Consider the following 25,052-nt stretch of genomic DNA (forward strand, 5'->3'; position numbering starts at 1 on the left):
AAAAAAAAAAAAAAAAAAGCATAAACAGTTGCGCCTGATCAATGTTTGTGCATGCTCTATACCTCCACAGTATCAATATTCCCATATGATTTGTATCTAAAAGCCTGGTTTAGATTATTTGCTAATGCTGACACATCATAATCTCTATCATGAAGGTCATCCTCATCACTATCCCTTGTCCTGTCTTGCAATGCAGTTGGGCGACTGCAAATTCAGAGAAGAATTGTTGAGAATTCAAAAATAGTCCGAGAGGTTAAAGTCCCACCACTCGTTATATATGAGAAGAGCGCTATATAGCATTAAAAGGAAAGTTGCCATTTTGGGAAATAAGTTTTAAATTCAATGAATCCAAATAATTAAAGACTTTCTCTCCGTCTTTTAAAATAGCAGAGAATCAAACAATGTAAAAGGACCCCCAAGAAGCATAAAAATATATTATAACAATAATCTAATAGAAAGCAACAAAATAGAGGGGGAATCGGAAGAAACATACATACAATTTATCGGCGATGAGCATTCTCGAAAAAATATTTTGTTCTATTGATTTGTACTTAAAAGTGAAAGTACTGAATCAAAACTACATTGTCCATATAATAAAACTTCCATACAACTGAAAATATAAAATTGCAGATGCACGTTCATGAGCTTTTGGGAAAATACCAGGGGGCAAATCGTTTTCAGATAAACAAAAATCCTGATATCAAAGAAATGATTCGTTCTCATGAATATAAATTTGGTACAAGCCTATAACAAAACATACCCACAACTCCACCGATAGACATTTTCAACCAAATTGCGTTCATGCAGAGTTGTAGCTTGCCACTCATTCCATTCAGTATTTTCCTGCAAAGAATTTACAGTTATGTCAACCAAACCAAAGATGCCATGCGGTTATTCTAAAATGTCATTGGTCCAAGAAAATGTTTAAAAGAGGGTTGAGTCTTGCATAATTTATCATAATTTATCTAAGAATCATTTTGAATATAGATTGAATACATGCACTTAAAGCAAAGAAAAGGGGGCATCATACTAATTTAGAGTCAAGAAAATACATCAAAAATCATCCATCTTGTCACATCATTAAGAGCTAAATGCAAACAGAAGTGGAAAGGGGAAGTTCCAATTACTAATGACATACATATGGAACAAGCTAGCTACGGAGAAAAGACCTGATTCATAACAGGCTTATAGTGGACTACAGACCATACCTCCTCCAAGTAGCACAAAAAGCCACCCTTTCCTCCGTCAGGAACTTGGGCTAGACATGGTAGTTTTACATTCTACAATATTAAAATTTCTTCCAAGCTAATTATAATCAGGAGGTCAGTTATACTCTACCCTAAACTGAACCTGGATTAATGAGTGCAAATTAAGAGATCATTTTTAAATTAGAACAATTTTGTTTTCCAACAATGCATGACCCAACGTATGTACGGGACAGAGTTAACCTACGTTTCTCAATTTTAACCATGTATCAGAGCTTTCAAATTGGTAAATGATTTATAAATTTTATAATTTTCCAGGAAAAGGAAATGGTTTTTTCACAAATTATAATTATTCAGAAAATATTAGTGAGATGCCAACTATAAACAATGTTGTTAGACGGAAAATGAACATACACATGATATTGAGCATACAGAAGATATGTACGAATACAGCTTTGACTATTGGAGAAACTAAAGTAATCCCATACATACCAGAAGATATGTACGAATACAGCTTTGACTGTTTCCCATCTGAAGAATCTTATTAGAGATTCGTGTAGTATGTCCTAAGTTGCATACGCGTGGTGCCCGCTTTCCAACAGCAGGAGATGTTGGCTACAAGAACAAGAAAATATTTACACCATCTTTAAGCTTCCAGAGATGTCAAGAAGGGTTTGTTTGGTTTTCACAAATAAACTACCTCAACCATGTTTCATTTCAACCACTAACACCAAGGAAATACAGAATCCATGGCAAATTTTATAGACAGATGTAAAATGTATAAGACAAAATGAATCTACGCTAATTTTAAGGCGTGCACTTTTCTTCTTATGTTGGTATATACATGATTAAATGTTATTCCCCCGTCACAATTTGTATCTAATACAATGATGTATATCAGCAAACAAACCATGTCAGAAGATTCTCTACCTGATTAGAATCGGCCAAAATAATTGGATTTTTCTCTGTTTGAAGAATTTTCCCCATCAAATTGCACTCTCGAAGAAGATGATCAACAATGTCATCTTTCTTACTCTCCAAACAAGACATTATAATGTTCTCTACATGATGGTGTAAGAAATTATTACAAGGGTACCTGCATCAGATAACACAGATAAACATAAATATAAAACACAAATAATTTTAAAAATTAATCAGCCGTAAAATACAAAAGATCCTACAAAAATGTTAGATCCCATAAAAATATAATTCTTATCATCTTTCAAGGCTTCAATTAATATGAAATAAAGAATTGCTTACTCAAAGAAAAGATCAATGACTCGCTTAATGGTGCCCGAGTTAATTAATTCCTTCTCTGCAGTTACATTGCCAGTTTTCAGCAGCACTGAAATGAACTCCACAATCTACAACAACAGTACAAAGAATTCATTCAGGAGTTAAACACACACACAAACCATATCAAGTTATAAAACAAAATCCTCTGAAAACTAGAGAAATTAAGAATATTACAGTCACATATGACGTATATTCTAATTTATACAAAACAAATTCAGAACCTACCTTCAAACGATGTTTTCCAAGAGGAGGCCGTAATTCACCATATGTTGTAGGTAATACTTTATCATCAGATGAAACGTTTAAGAGTTTTAGCAAATCACCTGTGAGACAAGTGCTATCAGAAATTAATGTAAGAAAATATTTCCAATTATGGAGACCATGCCGCTATATTAAAAAATCAAAGTGCTATTCATAATGCTGCACTCCGTTGTCCAAATCAAGGGGCTAGATATATAAAAGAAACCACAAAGGGTATACACCTAACAGTAGCAGGTCAATAATCATCAAATTTCCAAATAATTTAATAGCTAATAGAGAACATATTTGTGTTCTCTATTAATTAGCTAATAGAGAACACAAATGTGTGCTGCAACACCATATAGTGAAACAAACATCATAAACTAACCAAGTTTAGGGAGCATTGCACCAACAGTCACTGGATCAACAGGAACTGGGCATTCATACATGTGTTGATTTCGAAATGAATGAAACAAAGGAGAATATGCCGATAATCTCTTAGGATCCAACAAAGAAATGCATACAGAAAGTGAATGCACAAGGCCAGACTTTGAATGTGAATCTTCCAAAGCATGATCAAATATCCTTGCAACAAAGCTGCACAAGAGGTGATTAAGGAGTCAAAACAACTACAATTGTTTTACATAGAAACTGAAGAATAAGAGGTGCTTCTTGATCAACCTGGGGCTAGAAAGTTTGGTAGCAAGAGCAGAGGGGGCATTACGAGCTATAGCACATAATGTTTCGGCTGCATTTGCATGAACCTCGGGCAGATTCTGATCCACGGAACAAAATTAATACTATTTCAGTAATTGATATGACTCAAAGAGTCTATGTAGTACTAGTCTCCAAACTAATAAATGATGAAATATGCTTAACCATGAGGACAAACAGAAATTAATCCATTCCAAACTTGTATCAATTATTGACTAGTACTTCAATACATTTTTTTCTTTCCTATTAAATTTAAATTTCATGCATGTCAACCAGAAGGAACACCGAAAAGAAAACTGAATTTAGCCTTTTCAACTACAACTTCCCATTTTCTTTCCTTCATTATAAGCATTCAGAAATTCCTTTGCAACTATCATACCCCTAAAGGTATCCAACTAATTTGTCCTCACAAAGACTCCGCCATGTGCTGCAAATTGTATAAAATAAAAAATTGTCCTAAATTTTAGAGTTAATAATGAATTCGTGATAATTGAAATCAACAATATGTCCAAATTTACAACTCCATACAGTTCCTACTTCAATCCATTTACAACTAGTATGACATAGCACAAGAAGATGTGAAAAATTGGAGAAAATATGTTGAAGATCCCCACATAAAAGCAACTGTTGAAGTGTATAGCATGAGGCAAACTAAGGACACTCAGATTAAAATGTAACCAGCTAAATATGTGACGTTGTTGGCTTCCACCAGTGTACAGCAGCACAAGCAGTTCAAAAACATTTAATTGGGCCAAAGATCAATGTTAATGCAATTTATCAAATATATAAAATGAACTCAACTTATCAACAGCAATGTAGAGCACAAAGTCTCCAACAACCAATATTTCACATCTATATAATTATACAACAGGCAAAATCTTGATGCAAATGCAATTTATCACTCACAGATGGACTCAGCTTGTCAACAATCATTTCCAGCATATCACTCTCAGACAACCATTGCATCACATCCATAAAATTTGGATAGACATGATCATCAGCACCTACAAGTCGAACCAGAACCTGTATAGAAAACTCCATATCATCAGAGTGTAAACTAGGTAGAATTTAAGATTTTATAGATAGTGAAGCCTCACACGCCTACATTACCTCCATAATGGATGTAATTCCAATTAAATCAACTAATTGGCGCAGTACATTTTGATGAGCCTGCAAAAGGGGAAGAAAAAGCATGAGATGGCTGTTCAACTTCTAAGCTGTAGGACAAAGAAGTTCAAAAGAAGAACTGAGACTAAATTGTAGCTATATGTCGAGAAGAATATAGCAGCTTGCAACCATCAACTGCAGTTGGCAATATCTGACATGGAGTGTTTGATAAAATCCAGCATAATTTAATAAACAATACCACATCTGGGAAACACATTCCAGATACAGCAATAAACAACAGTTACATGAGAAGTAAATCAGTCATGAATGTCTGGGAAGATGAAAGGCTCAATTAATGTGCCTCAAGAGTCGATAATGAGCAGCCTCATAAGATCAACTTTGAAAGAAAAAAAAAACAACACATTCAAACTCAAGAGAACAAAATTATATTGACCAAAGTGTTAGCTAAGAAGGGTTTGCTTTTGAGAGCATAAATTCTTGGTTGATTGAAGAGAAAACATACATAAAATAAAATACAGCTTGGGTAATTCATGTAGTCGAATTATATAGATACATATATTGCAGCCAGACACTAGACAGTGAAAGGAAGTCACAAATAGAGCAAGAGGCAGAAGTAAAGATCTTGTATAGATTGACATACCTGGACATAGTGCATAAGTGGAACTGTCTTCCGTATCATGAGGCATATGATTACCTAATTTTTAGAAAATGAGAAGTTACAAGGTGTAAAACTCCCTTCAGGAGTATACAAAGATCACCAACCCAACCAGAAACTTCATTATGATTACCCAAACTTTAAAGCGAAATTTAAGGAGCAAGAGATGAATCCAATTGCTCAATAAAATTTCAAGGTACCTTGCTGAAATAACCAGCTAACAAAGCACTATGAGGTCGGTCTGGTTCCAAGAAGGAGAAAAGCATGTCCATCAGCTGTAGTAAAAGTAAAATTGTGGTGTTAATTGTTATGTTAACCACATCAATTGTCTTATCAAGTAGATGATCAACAAAAAAAAAATTACAAGCCTGTACCTCTGACTCCTCTACTAAAGTCTTCAAGATAACATCAATTTCACAAGTAAAAATCTCACAGGCAATAAATGGGAACCTAATTCACAAGTTAGTTATCAATAGAGCAGTTTGAAAGCTCGGTGAAGAAACAAAAAACTGAAATGTGGGTGAGTGTAAATAATTAAAATGGTATTACTTGAATGCCCGTTTGCTTTCTGCATCCTTTGGAGGTTCTTCAACAATGTAGCGCAACAATTCTTCCACCTGGGCTCTGTCTCGTAGACTGAATGCAAAAACAATTAACCATTACTGTCCATGTATTAATCATAAAATATTATCACCCGTATAAGACAAGAAAATTCAACAAATATTGAAATAGGCATAATATGATAACAAAAAGATTCATGTTAGTAATAAAAGTAAAAGATATTGATATATTGGAAAAATGAATCCTACAAGTTAACTAAACGACTGTTCAGAGCTTTGCATTCTTGGATTATTTCTTCTTCATCGAGAAGCTCTTCCAATGAGAAATTCTCTTTGTCTAAAATTGATTCCACCTGACAGGGAAATAAATGAAAAGATCAGCAGATGATTAAGTGATGTAACTATAAATTAGGACAATAACATTAGTCCAATTTCCATCACACTGAAATGTACTTCAGTTTACATGCCTCTTTAAAAATAAAAGATAAAGAATTATATGCTTCTATCGCAATACTTTCCTGAGAAACAATGGGAACCCATTCAATATGCGAAGTGATTAATGTTACACAACATGCTGAAGAACCAAACAGGTTACATCTAATCCATTCATACTTCCAAATCAAAGAACCGGTTAAATTTGATTGATATCGTGTTTCCACAGTCAGGAAAAGAAATAGAGAGAGAGAGAGAGGGAGAGATGATAAAGCTATTTTGTTTGCAAGATAAATATCACGTTCCCCAAACTAAGGGAAAACTTTATAATAATTCAAAAAGTTAGCAGAAATGTTATTCAATTCGATATGTATCAATACAATCATGCAGCCTTACTCTGGAATTTAGTTGGAAACAGAGTGCAGATAAATTTAACAGGTCAACTCTTCAGAGGCTAAACTTAAACTAATTCAAAAGGTTAGCGAACGTGCTATTGAAGTCAAGAAGTATCTGTACAATCGAACAGCCCAACTCTGGAATTTCTTGGGAAGCCGAATGCAGATGAACGTAACAGGTCAACTCTTCATCAGTTAACTTAAACCTGACTCAATCAAAAAACCTTTAAAGGGAAAAACACATCTGACAACCAACGCTAGGGCGTTTCAAATTCAGGAATAGTTAAAGCGGGACAACATAGAAAAGAGACACCTAGATGGGGAAGCACCAGTTTTCATTTTGCAACACATGGTATATGCATGTAACATGAATTACAAAACAACGACTACGACAAACACTAACAGCTGCTGGTCATCCAGCTCAAACAGTCCAGTCTACAAACGATTCCCTAAAAAGTATAACTGGATTGCGAAAATCCCAACGTAATTAGGGAGCTCGAACACAAGAAAATGGGCAACAAATAAAATCGAAAACAAAGTAATTAGCCGTGGCAGAAAACAAGATACATTAAAAAAAAAAAAAAAAAAAAAAAAAAACAGAAACAAAAAAATCAAGAGTATAAATCCATCCACGATTTTGCAAAGAACAGAAAAACAACCACCCCCTTCTCTGTTCCCCAGCCATTAGAAAAAGACATAGAGTGAATTAGACAGCCATAGTCGGTGTAATTAGATGCAATAAAATCACTTACAGGAGAGGAAGTAGAAAGGGAAGTTAGCCTCCAAAACATGTTGATGAAATCGAAGGAAGAGTAGATCTGCAAGCCCTATTCGCAGGGAAGGGTTTAGCTGGAGAAATGAGGAAAAAAGAAGGTGGATAATCCTGAAAGAGAAGTGCAGCAGCTGTGAGAGAAGAGCTGTAAATCTGAAAACCCTAATTTTAAGGGAGATAGAGATCGGGAGTAGGCAAGGCCGTAAAGATCGAGAGCAATAGAGAAGACAGAGCCACGAATGAAATATTATTTTCAAAGTTCAGAGAAAGAAGGGGACGGAAAAAATATATATATAAAATTAAACTAAATAAATTTTATAAAAAAAAAAAATATTTTCTAAAAAATTATTTTTCCTGTGACAAATTATTTTTGGTATCTTGTTTTTTATTATTATTTTATGGATGATATTTAAAAAATAGTCAAAAGTCTTAGTTAATTACACAGATAAAAAATAATTAAAAAAGACCCATTACTAATTATTTGTAAAGTTTCACTTTCAAGACTTTTTTTTTTTTTTTATATAATAAAAAATTTAAAATTATATTTTAAGCATAATTTAATGGGAGCTTAAAAAAAGGGTTGGCGTTATTATTGCTTTTAATTTCAAAACAAAGTTAAATTTAAAATTTAAAAATTAAAAATTAAACAATAATACGGACATCGCACCACTTAAAGAATTAATATTTTTAAATGATGTAATATATATATATATATATATATATATATTATATTACTACGTGCAGTAAAGATGGAATAAAATAGTGAAGCTGAGTGTTGTATGACGCGGTCCAAGTGGAATTTGCGAGAGGCGTCTTTGAAATTTGAAAGTGACACGTCGAACTAGGCTCGCTGACGTGGCACGAGGGTGTTTTTGGAATTTGGTTGATGATATTAATATGATGCTTACAGCAATTGCATAACATGACTTGTATTTAATGTTCAACGGTAATCACTATCTCTTTAATTTGAATGTTCAACGATTACCATAAGGAGTTCATGAAAAACTCGTGGATTTTTGTGGGTTTAATAATAATAAATTAATTGTTGACTGTGTTTCTTTTTTTATTTTTCCAGGTTCAATTAATTAATAATCATATTAATTCAAATTTAATACTTACCATTTATTTGTATTTTGTAATTTATTATTATTATTTATTATTATTATTATTATTATTATTATTACTTCAAATTCTTAATAATAAAAATTATCATAATTAACGTTGGAGAAAATATTTATAAATGTTCGTGCAAAACAAAGGAATCTCCCGTAATAAAAGACTTTGTTAACGGTTACTCAATCATGATCTCATATAAATCTTTTGTGACTTTTAAAAGATTTACTCAATGAATCTTTTATGAAACTGAGGTTAAAATTGAATTGTTCTTCCACTTGTAGCATAACTATTAAGTTGCAAAATTGACATCCTTCCAATTACAATGAATTGGACTGACGCATGTACGAATCAACCAAATGAGCTTTGGTTGACCCGTGTACAAGACAGTTTCGTGGACCCAAGGTGACCCATGTATGGGGTCAGGCCTTATGGGCTATGAGCGATCTACACGAAAGTCGAATGAATAGGCCTTGACTCACCACATTGGCCTTTGGGGTGGGTCAACAGAATTGAGCCTTGGCTCACCATTATGCGTCGCGGGCAATCACGACCTATGAATTGGCCACCGTGAGTCTTGATTCCAAATCTATATAAGTTTTGGATGTACTCCACCTAGCTAGGTTCGTCATAATACATGTAATTCATCTATAAAAATAGAGAAGGAGAAAAATGAAAATTACATCAATGGAGTTATGTAAGTCAAAATGTTGTACAACAGAATACGTATTAGAGTACAAATTAGTAGACAACAGCTTGGATGTTTTTTTTTTACCTAGATTGAATTATTTAAATTCAACGGATTTATAGAAAAAGAAAATTTAATTTATAAACTATATTTTATCAAAATATGCGTGTCGTACATAATATTTAATTATTAATTTATAAGTAACCTCGATCCATTTGAACTAAATCTATACATGCATCAATATCTTATAATATTTTATTCGATACTTCTTCGAAGTTTGATAAATATGTTTTATAGATAACGAAATGAGATTATAATAATTTAAAATTTTTAAAATAATAATAATGGAAGAGAATAAAAACTATCAATTCCAACCAATTAAGTTAGGGTAGGTTTTATTTTAAAAAATTGAGTGAGACTTCAATTTTTTATTTTATATTTTCAAATAAGAATAATAGGCGAAATTCAAATAGTCGGAATTAATGAACAATATATCTTAAACTGATGCCACGTATGCATTCGTTTATCAAACCTGACCCCACCACTGTCGGTGGGCCAATCATAAGCTGTTGGACAAGTCAAAGTTGACCGAGCAGGATGAGAAGCCGATTTCGGTGCTAGGCGGGGCTGTAATTGGGAGAGAGATGAAGGCGAGGCAGGCGTCGGTTCATCCGGTGGTGGACGAAACTCGGACGACCGGTGGCGGAAACGGCGCACCGATAGGGAGGGCTTCGATTACAAGGGGGTGTCTATGTGGGTTAGAAATAGTGAAATGGTTGGCTTTCTTGTCTCCTCCTGCAGATCACCAGCAGACTGCGGCAGCATGTGCTTGTGCTGGCATCACAGTTCTAATAGACATCGACGTTGCCCCCTGTTGGGTGAACAATTGTGTGCAGCGGTTTCAATGCTGCAACCGCAATGGCATTCCTTTGCTGCTTCACCACATTGCCTTCCCTTTTCTTCAACTTCTCGTCACTTGCATCACCATATTTTTCTAATTATTATCGTCTTTAAACTTTTCTTTTTGAGCTTCTCGCTTTTATTAGGGAGAGGTTTCCACCACCCTGGTGTTTGGTTTTAAGGATGTGAAAACCTCTTTCTACTATACACGTTTTAAAACCTAAATTCAAAAGAGAAAGCCCAAATATGACATTTCGACTAGCAGTGAGCTTGAACTTGTTACAAGTGATATTAGAGCTACACACTGGGCGGTGTGCGATTGAAGATGTTGGGCCTCTAAGGGGTGGATTGTGAGATCCCTTGGGGAGAGGAACAAAACATCCGTGATAAAAATGTAGAAACTTCTTCCTAGCAGACACGTTTTAAAAACCTTGAATGGAGTTAGGAAGCAAAAAAAAAAAATGACAATATGTGCTAGGCTTGAAAAGTTACGGTTCCCTTCAACTTACACTCACTTTTCTTTTCTACTCTTAGTTTCGTTTGGATATTCTTGGCTGATATGGCCGGTATACATATCTGGATAGCATAATGTTTTCATTACAATATAGAAATTTGATGTTTTGTTTACAATATTCTCTCATAAATGTAGAGTCCAATGCTATTGTTTGAAATGGGAATGTTTGTCTTTTATCTCTTGTGTGTATTATTGGGAAAGAATCATTTTTGACTTGCATTCTAGAAACATACATGTTATTTAGGATACGTTTATGGTCAAAATCACTCTTGTCACAGCATTTTCAGTAAAAAAAAAAAAAAAAAAAAAAAAAAAAAAAAAAAANGTGATTTTGATAATTTCAAAATCATCAAACACGTCTTTTAGTTTGAGATAGAATCAAATGTCATTCGTTCTCCTTGGTGCGAGATTTTTTTTGTTCATGTTCTTGTCGATTTATCACAAAATATAATATATATAAGAATCTATCATATTTACTAACTTTATAGTTTGAATGGAAAAATTACGTGAACCGGTTCCCAAATGTTGCCTTTTCCCCCTATTTTTTCCATCACGAACAAGACCCAACGTTTCTGCTTAGACTGATAGGAAGTCAGATTAATATGTCTATAGCACGAGTCGAATACGCATTCGATTGTTTACGCTCGTTCTCTCATTATTTCTTACCTAAGTTTAATCTTACTTTTGTTCATTATCAGTCAATTCAAGTAATTGGCGTGGTCGGATTTGCCGGTTTCCTCTGGCGGCTGGCGGCTAAATTTGAACCATATGTTCTGCTTACGTAAGGCTATGATTGAAAAACATTATCATATAATAATAATATAATCACGACAAGAGTTAGTGGATGAAGGGAATAAAAAAAGAATCATAGCCTTCAAAACTGTCTCCTTAAAGGGTCACGTGTTTGTATCTAATTGGGCTCCCCAATATTTACATGAATCAAAATAAAAAGCGATTTAATTAACAATTTAATTAAATTACTTTTGGAAGAGCCATTGGAGAAGCCTTTCAATCAAACAAAAGACCAGTTTATGAAGGAGAAGGCAAGGCAATGGACCGTCGTCTCGTCTGCCTCGAGGACTTTCCATGCAATCGCTTGTTCGTACGAAATGTGTCGCCCCATTGTCGATGCACAGATTCCTCCAGGTAAGTACGCAAATCCCTGATCATAAAGCCCAAAACACATTCAACGATATGCATTTCGAACCACGCTAAACCAAGAACGTTCTGTTGCAGTGCAGTGACTGAAAATTTAATCTAACCTACCTGCTGCATTAACTTTGGAAAATCAGAACACAGAGCTTTACGACCCGCCTCGTCGAAAATTTTATCCAATGTGATGTCTTGTAAGGCTACTAGAGTTGTCTCCAACATGTCGAGCCCAGCTTGGTTCGCAAACATGAAAACAGGCAGTGACTGCAATGAACAAAACCAGACAAGAATTCTCCGTTTAGTTCGGTTTTATCGACTCGATCATACTACAGAAAAAATGGAGTTTCCATATGCTACTTTTATCGATGTACCTTTAACGAACAGCACAATATTGCATCCTGATGATTCCAGAGATTTTTCAAAAGGGAATCGCTTTCCAAGCTATCTGAACTGATCAACTCCGTTCCTAATTGTAAACTGAATCGAGGAATCGTTTAAACGATCAATAAAATTACAGATACATGGCGTTCAAACAACACTCCTAACTCCGAAAATTTCATCGAGCCTCGTAAATTCTCGATATTTCCTTTTTTCTTGCTGTACTGATGAAAGAAAAGTAGTGATTAGAAGATACCTATAGCTCTTGCATATCCAATGTGCTAGAGTGAGTGCTTCTGGAGAACCAGGAGACAACTTTGGACCTAGTGATGGATTGCCCCCAGAAGGAGATATGGCCATTGCAACTCTCTGCACCGAGGAAATGACGCTACGTACGTACTGCTGTGCCATGTTCATTATGTTATCCTGCATGCTGCTCTCGAAAGGAAACTGGAACGCAATAGTTAACACGGATCGAGGGCTCTGACTCGACGATGCATCTCCTGCAACGTTGCTTGTTCCAGAACCCACTTCAAGACTTGATGTTAGATCGAGAGTCCGTTGTGTAGTCAATGCACCTTTAGCATCACTCTGCATCAAGAAAGCATCAGGTTGTAGGGTTATCTATATGAGCATATGAACACGCTCAACACGACGAATTTGATATACGACGATACCCAAATCCCAAAAGATGAATCCCATATGCCACACGAGTAAAAATTCAAGTTCGAGCATGGAGGGCTACGAAAAATTCATGTGAAATAATTATACTCAACTGTTCTTGAATCCAATGGGATGATTCGAAAGCCAGAAGGCAGCAATGGGGCATCGTCTGGAAACATCTCATCGATTGGGGCGAAAATGAGTTCTGAACAGGCTCCTACAGCGTTCTCGTTGATTCCACTACATATCTGAAACACAATCAAGTTATTAAAGCCGTATAAGATCATGAGCGTCCAAAGAAACTTCGTACGATAATCAAATAGTCGGCTATCAACCTGAAGAAGATGAATGTCCCTTGAAACAAAAGCGTCTTCTTGTACCATAGGATGTCCTTCAAGACGAATAACTTCAAGCAACTGGAATACACCGTAATCAGCAACGGATACTCGTGTTTGATGTGGTTCATCAGCAAAGAACGACAAAATGTATATCCAAGAAAAGCAATGGACATTGATCTAGTTTTGACGACTAGAAAATATAATCATCGGACTGACTCATCGAGTATAATAGGATTCGTACTATAGATTGTACAACTGCGTCCTTGAATTCTAAGAAAATCTAATTGAATTCATCATGTTACTTCATGCCAATATGGTATCTAGCTAGACAGCATAAATGACAAGAAACAGATGCCATTTAGAACAAACCTCTTCGTGCTCGATTGTATGGCCAAGTGGCATGATGATTTGACTCCCGGTAAACCTTGTCGGCCTCATCCCTGGATATGCGTACGAATTAGCTTTAAGGGTTGCTGCAGAGTATGCATCAATGTTGAAATCAGCCCATTCGGAACGGTGTTCTCTCAAGAAACGAACTAGCACGGCAGGAGGAACATTCTAGCAAGGTAGAAAAAGAAAAGAAATATGAATACAATCTTCCCCTATTTGTATCCCATTAAAAAATATGAAAGCGAACGTTCAAAACGTTCGACAAATCCACGGGAAGTAAACAGCCACCATAAGTTTAATGTTACACTGCAAACAGAAACTAAACATACTTGGAGTAGCATGGAAGCCTTAGCACAAAGAACTCCCCCAGGGTACGTTAAGGAGTTCACGGGGTTGGATGTTGTGCCGAAATTTTTCGTAGAATTCACAGCAAGTACGACATCCTCAGCACCTTCACAATTAATCAATGACCATCCGTTGTCATTGAATCCATTCACCAAATCATTAAAACCCCTGAAAGAAAATAATGCACGAGTTTGAAATATTATACGCTAAAGACGAAGTGAAAGACAATATTTCAAATACTTTAATAATAGAGAAAACGTGTAGATACCTGCTCAATCTTTGGCTAAAGGTTCGGAGAACAGCAGGTTGTCGGCCCAAACCATAAACCACTTCACCGCTCGTCTCCTGAGCTATTTGCCTAACGTACCGTAGTGCCTACACAAACAAATGCATATATTCAATTATTAAATTTTCTGGATTAAAAACTAAATCTTCTCAAGAAATCTCCAATACTAAAGAAAGGAAATCTCTTACTGCAATAGTCATGTTCTGAGCCACGACTTTCGACGATTCATAAAGCGGTCGCAGCACCTCAGGAACATTCCACGCCTATAAGAGGAGCAATGTTACAATCGAGGGATCGAGCTTTTCCAGAGTAAAAAGATCTAGGTGAGAATGCAAGACAAACCTCAAGATTTAGGTGATCTACTATATGTATGATGGACCCACCGCCCTCACATGGTCGAATCAGATAACCACTTGGGAGCATCTCAGCTCTAACAAACTGAGCAGCAGCAGCTGGACTAGGACCAGCACCAGAACCCGAGAGAGATCTCTCACAGACCTGAAATATGGACGACCACGAAAATGAACAGATATTATCCCATCCAACTATTTTTTCAGAGAGATCAACCGCCCATAAATAACGTCGGATTGTAACAAATATTTCATTTCCAAAAGATAAAATGACTAGAAATCGTGACAAGCTTACCACAAGGCTGCCATTTTCCAAAGTTATTGTGTATCTTAGCGTCCAAAAATCACGTGCAGGAGCGAGGGTAGTTGGAGCGTATACCTACAATAGAACGTACTCCCTTTACTACTATGCCTAAATAAGACCATTACTTCGAAAAGAGGAAACATAAAAGGTCCAGTCCAGTCGATTTTACCTGTGTGTAGACAAGTTCAATTGTTCCACCATTTCCAGCTGGAAACATAGTAAAAACCTCAAGGCTTCGACAATCACGAAACCACGATGGACGATCTTTAAGGATCTCTGCAATCTGCAGAAAAGCTTGTCATAAATATTCTTATTGCAGACAGACTCGTCAATTATTCACCGACATAAACAGTCTTTACCTTTGCAGGCTCCAAACTTACAAGACCACAGGCTCTTGCTGCCACTCCGCCGCAACTTTGTGAAATGGCAAAGATCCCAACAGAATCCGGACCAGGCTGACAGTTAATTATAATTCAGTTTCGATGTTTAAGATCAGATAATAGAAGGCGACTTAACGAATTATCAGAACATGTTAAAACCTTCATCCCAGGCATCTGGACCCAATCAACAGCAGTTCCTGTAGCCTTTGAAAGGAACTCTGCCAAGGTCTCCTCTGCAATTGAGAGGAGCCTACCAAGCACAAAGAAGACCAATAAGACATGACAACAATCAAACATAATGTTCGTTTAGACGTACGAAAAAGATAACAGATCGGTAATTCGTTTCAAAGTTTACCCAGCTGGGTTATTAGCATCTGTTTTAGAGGGTTGAGGAGTGGTGACCACAGAATCACAGCTTGCATCAGTGGTTGCTGCTGGCACCTGCAACATCGGAGATAATAATGATCCGTTTAAAATTTAAGAATGTCTGTAAAAGCCCACAAGTATAAGCTTGCAGATGGATGAAGAACAATTATGCTTACTGTTTGTAATTGCTGCCGCATAAACCCATTTTCACACACCAATTGGGACACCTGTTTCTGCAGCCGATCATTCTCCTCCATCAACAATTTGTTCATGGCATTCAATTTCCTGTTCACTGTTTGCAGCCGAGAAGCCTCCTTCCTTTGCTTCTCCCTACATCTGCATGTCCAAACACCATTACCATTCCGCATCCCAGAACAGGAAAATTAGAAAAAACGAAAGAAAAAAAACCCTTCACCAGAAAGTAAGTATATCTGTATTGGTAAGAAATAAGAACTTATGAACTCTGAGTAAAGCAGGTTTTATTCCATTCTTCTTGGGTTAAGTAAACAAAAGCTTCAAGATACTGTTGCCAAACGCCATAGGATTCTAGCTATTTAGGATCATGGCAATTTCAGGAAAAAACGAACAAATTTAACTAGAAGCATAAAATCAGATCAAGAACCTCCGATTCTGAAACCAAACTTTGATCTGTTTGGGCTCTATGTTTGAAAGAATTGGGCATTCCCGGATGAGCTGCTGCCTTCGAAGAGAACTTGGCTTTGGGCATTCAGCATAGACTCGCTCAAGAGCCTCAACCTGCTCTGATGTGTATCGAACGTACTTTCCAGTACTGTCAAGATGCCTGGTTAAGCTCCCACTACTACTCTCTCTGTGATGAGCTATAGCCATGGCCATCTCGTCAAAAAACCCACAACGCAGAATCCAATATCCCAAGCTAAAAAAGCAGAGAACCCCAACACAGAAACCAAAACAACCTGGCGAATTCGATTACAGAGCTTTCAGATCCCAAACCCAGATGGGAAACAGCAGTAATTCGAAACCCCAGAAAGTTTCTTAGCCTTAGAGCTCGAGAAATGCCAAATGGGGTAGCAAAATTAAGCCCTATAATGCCAAACACTCGGCTCAAAATTCAAAACAGCAATCCCTGACTTCCCGTTCCCAGAAATCAAAGCTTATTAGTTCAACTAAGCGCAATAGAACAACAAGAAATCAGAAGGGAAGTGAAGGAGTTTAACTAAACATCCATCCATCCCCATGGCCGGTTATGGCATTCCACACACAGACACAGACAACCCATTAGAAAGAAGAAGTCATTCAATCGGACATAGAATGCAGAGGATTTGGAAGAAAACATATAGAAGAAGAGGGCAATGGAAAAAAACGGAGCCCTAATAATGAAGAAGAAAGAAAAAGGAGGGCGGTGGAGGGGTGAAGAAATCAGAGAGATGTTTGGGCGTGAAGAGAGAAGGAAGAAGATGATCTGAGAGTGAGCAGAGACAGTGAGAATAAAAGAGAAGAGAGGGATTGATTTGCACGCATATCGACAAAACTTGCCAGTGGGAGTACTCTTTTTTTCTTTTTTTTATTTATTTTATTTTTTGGCTTAGATAATAATATATTATTTTTCTATAAAATAATAATAAATTTTTAAAATTGATTTGGGTGCATTTACGTCGTTGTCCCTAGTGTGGAGTTGAAATGACATGTTAGGCCACTAGTTTCTACAAAGTTAAAATAAATAAATAAATACGAGAATTTGAAATATATATAATATATAATATATTATTTTTAATCATTATTGTCAAAGTATTTCAATAATTATTGCTTCTCGTATATAAGTGATAAATCTTTTTTTTTGTTACTAATATTAAATCATCATCAATTTATTTTAATAATAGGCTAAATAATCACTTAAAAGTAAAAAAAAAAAAAAAAAAAAAAAAAAAAAAAAAAAAAAAAAAAAAAAAAAAAAAAAANAAAAAAAAAAAAAAAAAAAAAAAAAAAAAAAAAAAAAAAAACAAATATAATTAATACAAAAAAAAAAAAATACGGGACACCAACCAATCATTGATAAATCTTTATTGCTAATCGTCTATAATAAGAAACTTACAATAATTTTTATTTATATGGGTGTATTTTTGTCTTTTTCATATAATTTATGATTTTTATTTTATTTTGATCGTATTCATTTTTTTTTGGTATCGTACAACATAAATTATGTGTATACTATTAAAATTTGACTCGTACATTTGTAATATTTTATTGAATACTTTTACGTAGCACCAATGTAAAAATAGTTATTGTGCACTAGTCTGGCTAGCTATCGTTTTCAAGATGAGTTTAATTCTATATGAACGATTGCTAACGAAAAACAAAACTTGAGATTGAAGTGGTAGGTGGGTCATCGAGATTTTGTTTTTCCTTCCAAGAATTTGACGTCAAATTCGAGCATCTTGATGGCTTAAGTTTAAATGAATTCATGCTCGTACATTAAGACATACAATAAATCAAACATTCGTTTGAGTTAACACATAGGTGTATCATTCTATAATGTTTCGAGTTACAAAACGTGTAGGCAAATATCTGAGCGTGAATGTTCAATGTTTTATTAAATATATAAATTAAAAAGAAAAGAACGAAAATAAAAATTGGTAAAAGGGGGGGAGTGGCAAAATGGAGAATGTTGGGGATATGAAGGGCAAATGGGAAAGACAATAAAGACGAAAAGATGAGCAGTTTGAAGGCGGTTTCATAATTCCAGACCAACATTCCTTATATTTTATTTAAAATAAAAATAAATAAAGGCGAAAATGGTCCACAAACTCCAATCTTCATTATTTATTTATTTATTTATTTATTTATATATATGGGAATAAATTAGTATGAAATGATATGAATTTAATGGGTTGCCATATATTTTATTTTTCATCCTTTGGCACGCGCAAAAAGTAACCTCACGTGCTCCCCACTCACATTTTATCTTTTATTATTATTTATTTTTTTTACCTCTCATTTACTTCTTCTAACAAAAAATAAAAAATAAATAAAAAGATTATAAGAATTATATTAAACAAATAAATTTTGACTTAATTGAATTCTTGAAATAAATTAGAAAAAGTTGGAGTTTAGGTTAAAAGTGGTAATGAAAATTAGGAATTATATTAAATAAGTAAAAGGAGGGATGATGAGCACAAAAAATAGAGAGAATTTTTAGTTTTTTAGTTTTTTTTTTTTTTTTGGAAAAAGAAAAAGAAAAGGCAAAGTGGGAGTGTATTTTTGAATAGGAAAACTTAGAAAATTGGAATTGCATTGCATTACAAGCAACATGGGGGGAATTGTGTTGATTGTTTATTGATTTTACGCATCGGGTCGGGATTAATCTTTTTGGTACAATCATTGTGTGTATTTTAGTAATCATAACCCTCTTCCCGTCTTCTTTTGTTTTGTTAAGTTTCTCGTCATGTGGGTGTAATGAAGTATCCTTCAAGCTGAACTCAAGATTTGAATATCATAGTTTTCAAATTATAGTATTATAATGTAGTCGGCACAGTCACATTGTAGCAACTTCGTTAAAGATAGAAAGAGGAAAGAACTTTCCTTTACAAAACTTTAGGTGATGGGATTAACATTCTTCCACTTTGTCCTCCTCCTCTCCCTCTATAACCCTAAAACCCTTTTTTTTCTTCTTCAACACAAAACATATAATGTGAGAGAGAGAGGTGGTGGAGGGTTCCATCTGGCGTTGCTTGCTTTTGTGATAGGAAAGGAATAATATATGTGGAGTGGGCCGATGGGCCCAAATGTGGGCCCAATATGTCTGTGGGAGATCCATAAAATAACACATTGTTTAGAAAGATAGAAAAGAAAAAACAAATGGTTGTTGTGTGAGAGAGGGGTTGACGTGGCATTGCTTTGAGGAGTTGGTGTCCTTCAAGTGGAGATTTGGTCCCACTTCAATAACTTTGCTTCTTTCTCACACTTATCTCACTATTTTAGCCTATAAATAAATAAATAAATAAATAAATAAATAAATAAATAAATAAATAAATAAATAAATAAATAAATAAAAGCATCATATTGGGCATTTCAAGGCACGGTTGTTTTCGCCATAAAAAGTGAACTTTGAATGCCCAAATGCAAATGGAGAGTTTGAGAGTTTGTTTTGGGCAATGGGTAGTTGGGGGAATTGTTCTACCATATTAGACCACTCTTATCTTCCCTTCCTTTTTTCCATTGGGTGGAAACGTGCCACCCCGCCACGAACATGGTCAAAAGGATAATCGAGTATAAAAGATTTCTCCCTATTAGCTAAACGAGGCTAAGGAAAGAGAATATTCATTCTCTACACTGTTCTAAACATATCTACTCACACACCATTAAGAAATGGAGAAAAATTCCTTGTGGGGCATTGGAACGCTACTGCCCCCACCTTGTGGACATCTCTAAGGGCATTGAATTGCAATTCAGAACTCGAGACGTTATGTGCAAGCAACTCCTATTCCCCTCCTTTTTGTCCCTTTTGATTCCCTTTCAACACAAATAATTTACACACACAAAATGGAGAAAACAACAAACACACAACAACCAGTTTGGATATTGCCTGGCCTTATTAAAAAAAAAAAAAAAAAAAAAAAAAAAAAAAAAAAAAAANAAAAATAATCCAAAGGGTATTAGCAGAGGCAGCCACTAGAAACAAATCCCATCGTTAACACGTAGGTTACCAGAAAGTAAAGTGGGTGTGGTGTTTCGTGTTTTCATCCAGGGCAATTGGAATGTCTTCAACAATGTTACTAAAAAACAAAAGGTGTTGTTCATGTCAATTCTTTTTCCACCGAATTTGACATGACACCTGAAATTAGAAATCTCATTTTTCTTGATTCCTGCAATGGATCTATCTATCAGTAATCACTTTATTCTTTCGCTTTTTAATACTGAGATTAAGCTGATGGGTTCAAAGCTTTAGAGGTTAACAATATCAGACTATGAACCAAGGATTTCAAGACTGCCCTGTTCATCATCATACAGTTCAACCCATTTGAACGCTCAAGTTTATGAACTTACTTCAGCTTAAACCAAACTTCCCAAAACAAGACAAATCAAAACCACAGAATTCAAGGCACCACACAATATTGAGGGATACTAGCATATCCAATCATAGAAAAGTAAAAGAAGAAAACAAATAGAAGTAAACGGTCATAGGCAACTAAAATGTGGTCAATATTTAAGGCTTCTAGCGTTTACAACACTATGATTTGGAGGGTGAAATTATTGTGTTTTTTTCTCGTTAGGATGAGAAATAGACACTCCCTGTCACCCCACTAACCCCTTACTTTCAGACAACTTTCGACCACTTTCTGACTTTTTTTTTAATCTCATTATAGTTTCTCGATCATTATGACAGTATACGTCTAAGAGCATGCAAATCTTTACCTTATTTCTGACAATCTAATCTTACCATCCATTCTATTTGATTTCATGATTTTGTATCTTCTAATAAGCTTTAAGAATTAAGACCTTTTGTTCTGTGTCTTCCTACCCAATATTAGAGTCAGAAAGATGGAGAAGTGATGCAAAAACATTACAAAATTGTAAGGGAATAGTACCTGTAAGATATGGAGCTCAACCCACGAATCGTTTTCGACAGTTCTAACACTTGCCTCAGCTTTGTGAGCCTGCAATGCCAAGGGAACTAAGATTTTATGAATAGATGACTTAATTTTTTGGGTAAATAGCTAAAGGGGTAGGACTTCACAATTAACATTACTGCCACTGGATAAAGCCGATTACAAGGAAATTGTGCCCTCTCGTTTACCTTGGGGCTAACTATTGGTCATATATGGCAAAGGCAAAACTGTCGAGACAGTACATACGACGCTTAAACAGAACATTAATCTAACAACACTAGATGATCTGAGATTGTCACATCTTATGGTATATATCCAACGAAGTTAACAATCTATTGGATTTTGAGTTGTTTCAGATGCTGAACAGTTTTGGTTTCATCCAAACTGGTTGCATTTGGGCTCTGAGTTTCCGGTACTTGATTAGAAGTTGTCGTGAGCAAGACTGGGCCAGATGCAGCTGAATGATCTGCTTTCGAGGTATTGGCAGAACCCTCTACGGTAGTGGTTGACGGATCTTGTTTATGGACAGTGAGGGAATCTCCTTTGTGAAGAGCTGAGAACTCCTTTCTGGACAATGGTGGAGGAGCAGCAAAAACTGGAATAGCTTGTCTAACTGAGACAGGGGGGACAATTCGAATGTGTTGGGAAGTTCGCACCTGGGAGTGTACATTGGGTGGTTGTGCGAATGGCGGTGCAGCATAAACAGGCACAGCAGTTCTTATAGTCACAGGTGGTACAATTCCCCGGCAAGGCATCCTATATTGTCGAATCGGGACATAAGGAACGGCTCCAGGTGCAGGGAACTTTTGAGGATGACTCCCATAGGCTGTAAGAGGATGTGATGGTAATGTAGGGCTGTTGTATTCTGTTGGTGGTAGTCTGCTTCGAGAAATTGGCCTTTTGCAAATGAAAGGAAGAATTTTGGATGTGGTAGCGGGGGGTGGTTGCGGACTAGTTGCCCTTGGACTTTGAAATGAAAGCTTCTTTGGGAATGGCATTGGGACATTTGGGTTAGTCTTGAACATCTTCTCCTTCAAACGATAGTTCAATAACGCCCGAGCTATCATAACCTGCTCTGGCTCGTCATTGCTTTCAACTTCCGATGAACTGGCCGCTTCTTTTGCCACTGGACAGAAAAAACACACTACATTATCCAAATGTTTAACGACAATTGATATATCAGTGCACATCCATGGCAACATCTTCTTCCACAAATAATAATCGTGATTCACATCATATCCAAACAATGGCTTTAATATCGTATCTTTAGAACTCGAGGACATAGATGTATGAAGGTCGTAAAATGCAATGGGTTGATTGAAAATCTTAAAGACTGCTAAGAAATATTGAATCTGGGGGGATAAGAGGTGTCACAGAAAGTGGCATATGCAACATTTTCTAGTTCAACAAGGGCTAAACCACAGTACATTCACCAAGGTTATGCTAGCTACATGATCTTCTAAGATGGATTTAAATGATCGGGACGAAAAATCCAGAAACAAAACTCACATTGTTTTAAAGACGACCAAGCTGCCAAGGCTGCATTCTTTTCTGCCTGTTTCTTGTTCTTCGCAGGTTCCCCAGTGAACGTGATTCCAGCCAATTCTATAGACCCTGTAAAAACAGGCAGATGTCCAAGTCCTGACCGGACTGTTGTATACTGTGGCAATGGAGCCCCAACTCTCTGGGCAATTTCCTGCAAGAGGTTCTTGTAAACCCCTGTCTCGTCCTGCCGATTACCATATATTACTTTATCACTAAACCAAAGATACAGAGTTGAGCAAGAAGGTCAACAATTTGAGTTCACATCTAAATGTACATTACAAAAACAAGCAAAAAAAACTCTGTAGAATTGCAATCATACATAAATTGCCACAGCTTTCAGCTCAATCAGCCATGTTATTGTCAAAAAACTGGGAATACAGAGGCTTTCAGGGGCGTGCAAGGGGAAAAGCTACTAGGACAAGTTATAACTGAACTTAATATCACCAACCATCCCCACAGAAAATCACGTATGCAACTGGTCCCTTAATGATATTGATAACGACAAAACAATCGCAGATATCAATCAATGTTGAAGGCTTCCGTCAATAAGTTTCCTAAAATGTACTCTGTTTCTTGAATTTAAAGTCTACGGTGTCGGCTTCGTCAGAAAAAACAATTGGATTTGGAATTTGATGAGCCATTAGAGGAAAAGAGGTGAAAAATGAAAGGTTATTCGTGAAATTCTGAAAGAACCAGATTATCTTAATCGCCGACTCCATTCCGGCCGATAGAGGTCGCTAGCCGGAACGTTCAGGCGATCACCTGAAACCGAACTCAAGAATAAAATCGAAACTCCAATTTTCGCATCAGATTTTGAACTGCGATCGTAGGTTTGAAGACTGGCAAGGAAGGGAAACATAGAACTCGCACACAGTAATGCGACCTACTCTAGTTTGCAATAGCTACTAGAACAAAAGACCAAGAAGAACAACAAGAACGAAATCAAACACATCGTGAAACACAATAGTCGCAACAGCAACAACGGCGGAAACTAATCGGCACAATGAGTGTAAGAATACACACCAGGATCCGAGCGGCAAGCGAGTGAGATGGACCGCGATTCGCGAGGGAATTGAGAGCAACCTCGGCCGCGGAGTGTTCAGCCAGCCGGAGAGTAGGGCAATGGTTAGGGCTTTCGAAGATCTCGCCGTTAAAGTTAACGGAGGCTTTGAACCTCGGAGCATGATCAGGCCCTTCCCTAACCGACGAATAAGAAGGAAGATTAAAGCAACTCCTCTGCGCCAATTCCTGAAGCTGATTTTTATACATTTCGCCTCCGATTTCAGCCCCCTTTTATCCCTCAATCACCTATAGGAACGGTAGCCGGAGGCGGAAGAGGAAATCGGACCGCCGCAGTGGTCGCCGGAGAGTGAAGTCCGACGATGCAAAGGATTTCATCGGCCAGACAAAAATTGGAGCAAAAATTGAAGCAAAAGAAAGTGGGTAATCGATATTTCATCGGAATAAAAAGTTGGGGATTGGGAATTTAATGTTGCTCTGAGTCAACCTTCAGCTGCATGGGATGTGATCTCTTTCAAAGATTTTCTGTTCACTCTTCATAATTAAATTTAAACTTTGAATTTGAATACACTAATCAATGCTTGACTCAGTCTACCATTCTTAATTATCTTGTTTATCACATTAATGACACCCTAATTACGCCATTTATCATAATTTAGAACCTTAAAACAGACATTGATGGAGTTAATTTCAAGTCATTACATGATGATGAATTTGAATTAAACCATCAACAAAGTAGTTCTCGAGGAGCTATCATTGGTAGGTCGGATCACTGAAGTTACCCTCTCAAACTAAATCACATGACATCAATCATGATCACGTGTCAGTTAGTAGGCCACAAAAAAATGATCATCGTAGAAACTACTTATGAAAATAACATTTATTTATACTGTTGACAGCTATTAAAACAAAAAAAACAAACAAAACCCATATAATGATTGCCACTTCCGAGCTAACTTAGATGAATTATGTTTGAAAACAAGGAGTCCCTCCTACCCATTTATTGTCATCGATAAATATATCAAATCACATTATTTGAAAAATATATAATTAAAACGCCCATTCATATAGGATGCCTTGTCATTTCACATGTGATTGTCATAAACAAATGAAATGAAATATATAATAATTTGTAGGCTAAAATATATAAGAAGTGAGACATGTCGACCTTTAAATCATAGCTTAATCGGTTAATATACTTTATTTTAGGTCAAACTCCGCCTAAATTTATTGAATAAATTTATTTTTAAAATATTAGGAAGGGAAATTGAGTGGGAGACAGCAGAAAAAGAAGAGACCTGAACAAAATAAAAGGTGATGGAAATCGTATAATTATTG

General features: G+C 36.0%; 3 protein-coding genes across 5 annotated transcripts in view; all 3 read right to left on the reverse strand.

Moving 5' to 3' along the window:
- LOC111795956 (serine/threonine-protein phosphatase 6 regulatory subunit 3-like) overlaps window positions 1–7,665 on the reverse strand; it is a 9,945-nt gene extending 2,280 nt beyond the window's left edge. For all 3 annotated transcript variants that reach the window (XR_002815272.1, XR_002815273.1, XM_023678604.1), the window contains exons 1-16: window positions 7,378–7,665; window positions 6,048–6,151; window positions 5,788–5,874; window positions 5,613–5,688; window positions 5,439–5,513; window positions 5,224–5,277; window positions 4,566–4,625; window positions 4,362–4,478; window positions 3,423–3,517; window positions 3,130–3,338; window positions 2,727–2,824; window positions 2,466–2,569; window positions 2,136–2,301; window positions 1,698–1,820; window positions 761–843; window positions 63–204 (exon numbers count right to left, since the gene is read on the reverse strand). Coding sequence is in view for 1 of the 3 variants with exons in the window: in XM_023678604.1 (XP_023534372.1) it covers window positions 63–204; window positions 761–843; window positions 1,698–1,820; window positions 2,136–2,301; window positions 2,466–2,569; window positions 2,727–2,824; window positions 3,130–3,338; window positions 3,423–3,517; window positions 4,362–4,478; window positions 4,566–4,625; window positions 5,224–5,277; window positions 5,439–5,513; window positions 5,613–5,688; window positions 5,788–5,874; window positions 6,048–6,151; window positions 7,378–7,416 (1,632 nt within the window). In the remaining 2 variants the exon portion in view is untranslated. The remainder of the gene's footprint in view (window positions 1–62; window positions 205–760; window positions 844–1,697; window positions 1,821–2,135; window positions 2,302–2,465; window positions 2,570–2,726; window positions 2,825–3,129; window positions 3,339–3,422; window positions 3,518–4,361; window positions 4,479–4,565; window positions 4,626–5,223; window positions 5,278–5,438; window positions 5,514–5,612; window positions 5,689–5,787; window positions 5,875–6,047; window positions 6,152–7,377) is intronic.
- Window positions 7,666–11,459: 3,794 nt separating this feature from the next.
- LOC111795957 (homeobox-leucine zipper protein REVOLUTA-like) lies at window positions 11,460–17,018 on the reverse strand. Its single transcript, XM_023678605.1, has 18 exons — window positions 16,187–17,018; window positions 15,741–15,900; window positions 15,554–15,639; window positions 15,358–15,448; window positions 15,178–15,273; window positions 14,988–15,101; window positions 14,810–14,893; window positions 14,507–14,662; window positions 14,353–14,427; window positions 14,147–14,253; window positions 13,863–14,046; window positions 13,513–13,701; window positions 13,141–13,221; window positions 12,919–13,053; window positions 12,399–12,733; window positions 12,136–12,241; window positions 11,879–12,028; window positions 11,460–11,774 (listed from the first exon to the last, which is right to left on the reverse strand). Exons 1-18 carry the CDS (start codon window positions 16,417–16,419, stop codon window positions 11,625–11,627), a joined length of 2,532 nt encoding a protein of 843 aa, XP_023534373.1. The 5' UTR covers window positions 16,420–17,018; the 3' UTR covers window positions 11,460–11,624.
- A 4,202-nt stretch (window positions 17,019–21,220) lies between these two features.
- LOC111795990 (double-stranded RNA-binding protein 2-like) lies at window positions 21,221–24,329 on the reverse strand. Its single transcript, XM_023678661.1, has 3 exons — window positions 23,718–24,329; window positions 22,659–22,878; window positions 21,221–22,275 (listed from the first exon to the last, which is right to left on the reverse strand). Exons 1-3 carry the CDS (start codon window positions 23,961–23,963, stop codon window positions 21,482–21,484), a joined length of 1,260 nt encoding a protein of 419 aa, XP_023534429.1. The 5' UTR covers window positions 23,964–24,329; the 3' UTR covers window positions 21,221–21,481.
- Window positions 24,330–25,052: the final 723 nt, after the last annotated feature.

This window comes from Cucurbita pepo, chromosome LG05 (genome assembly GCF_002806865.2).
Source record: "Cucurbita pepo subsp. pepo cultivar mu-cu-16 chromosome LG05, ASM280686v2, whole genome shotgun sequence".
NCBI classification, from domain to species: domain Eukaryota; kingdom Viridiplantae; phylum Streptophyta; class Magnoliopsida; order Cucurbitales; family Cucurbitaceae; genus Cucurbita; species Cucurbita pepo.

Excerpts from the sequence above, each read along its gene's own strand:
- LOC111795957 (XM_023678605.1), bottom strand. The coding sequence starts at position 16,419 with ATGGCCATGGCTATAGCTCATCACAGAGAGAGTAGTAGTGGGAGCTTA. Across the intron at positions 15,901-16,186 it reads GTTTGGTTTCAGAATCGGAG|ATGTAGGGAGAAGCAAAGGA; the intron begins GTTCTTGATCTG and ends TTGGACATGCAG. Across the intron at positions 13,222-13,512 it reads ATACAATCGAGCACGAAGAG|TTGCTTGAAGTTATTCGTCT; the intron begins GTTTGTTCTAAA and ends GGTGTATTCCAG.
- LOC111795990 (XM_023678661.1), bottom strand. The coding sequence starts at position 23,963 with ATGTATAAAAATCAGCTTCAGGAATTGGCGCAGAGGAGTTGCTTTAAT. Across the intron at positions 22,879-23,717 it reads CGCTTGCCGCTCGGATCCTG|GACGAGACAGGGGTTTACAA; the intron begins GTGTGTATTCTT and ends GGTAATCGGCAG. Across the intron at positions 22,276-22,658 it reads TTGGTCGTCTTTAAAACAAT|TGGCAAAAGAAGCGGCCAGT; the intron begins GTGAGTTTTGTT and ends TTTTCTGTCCAG.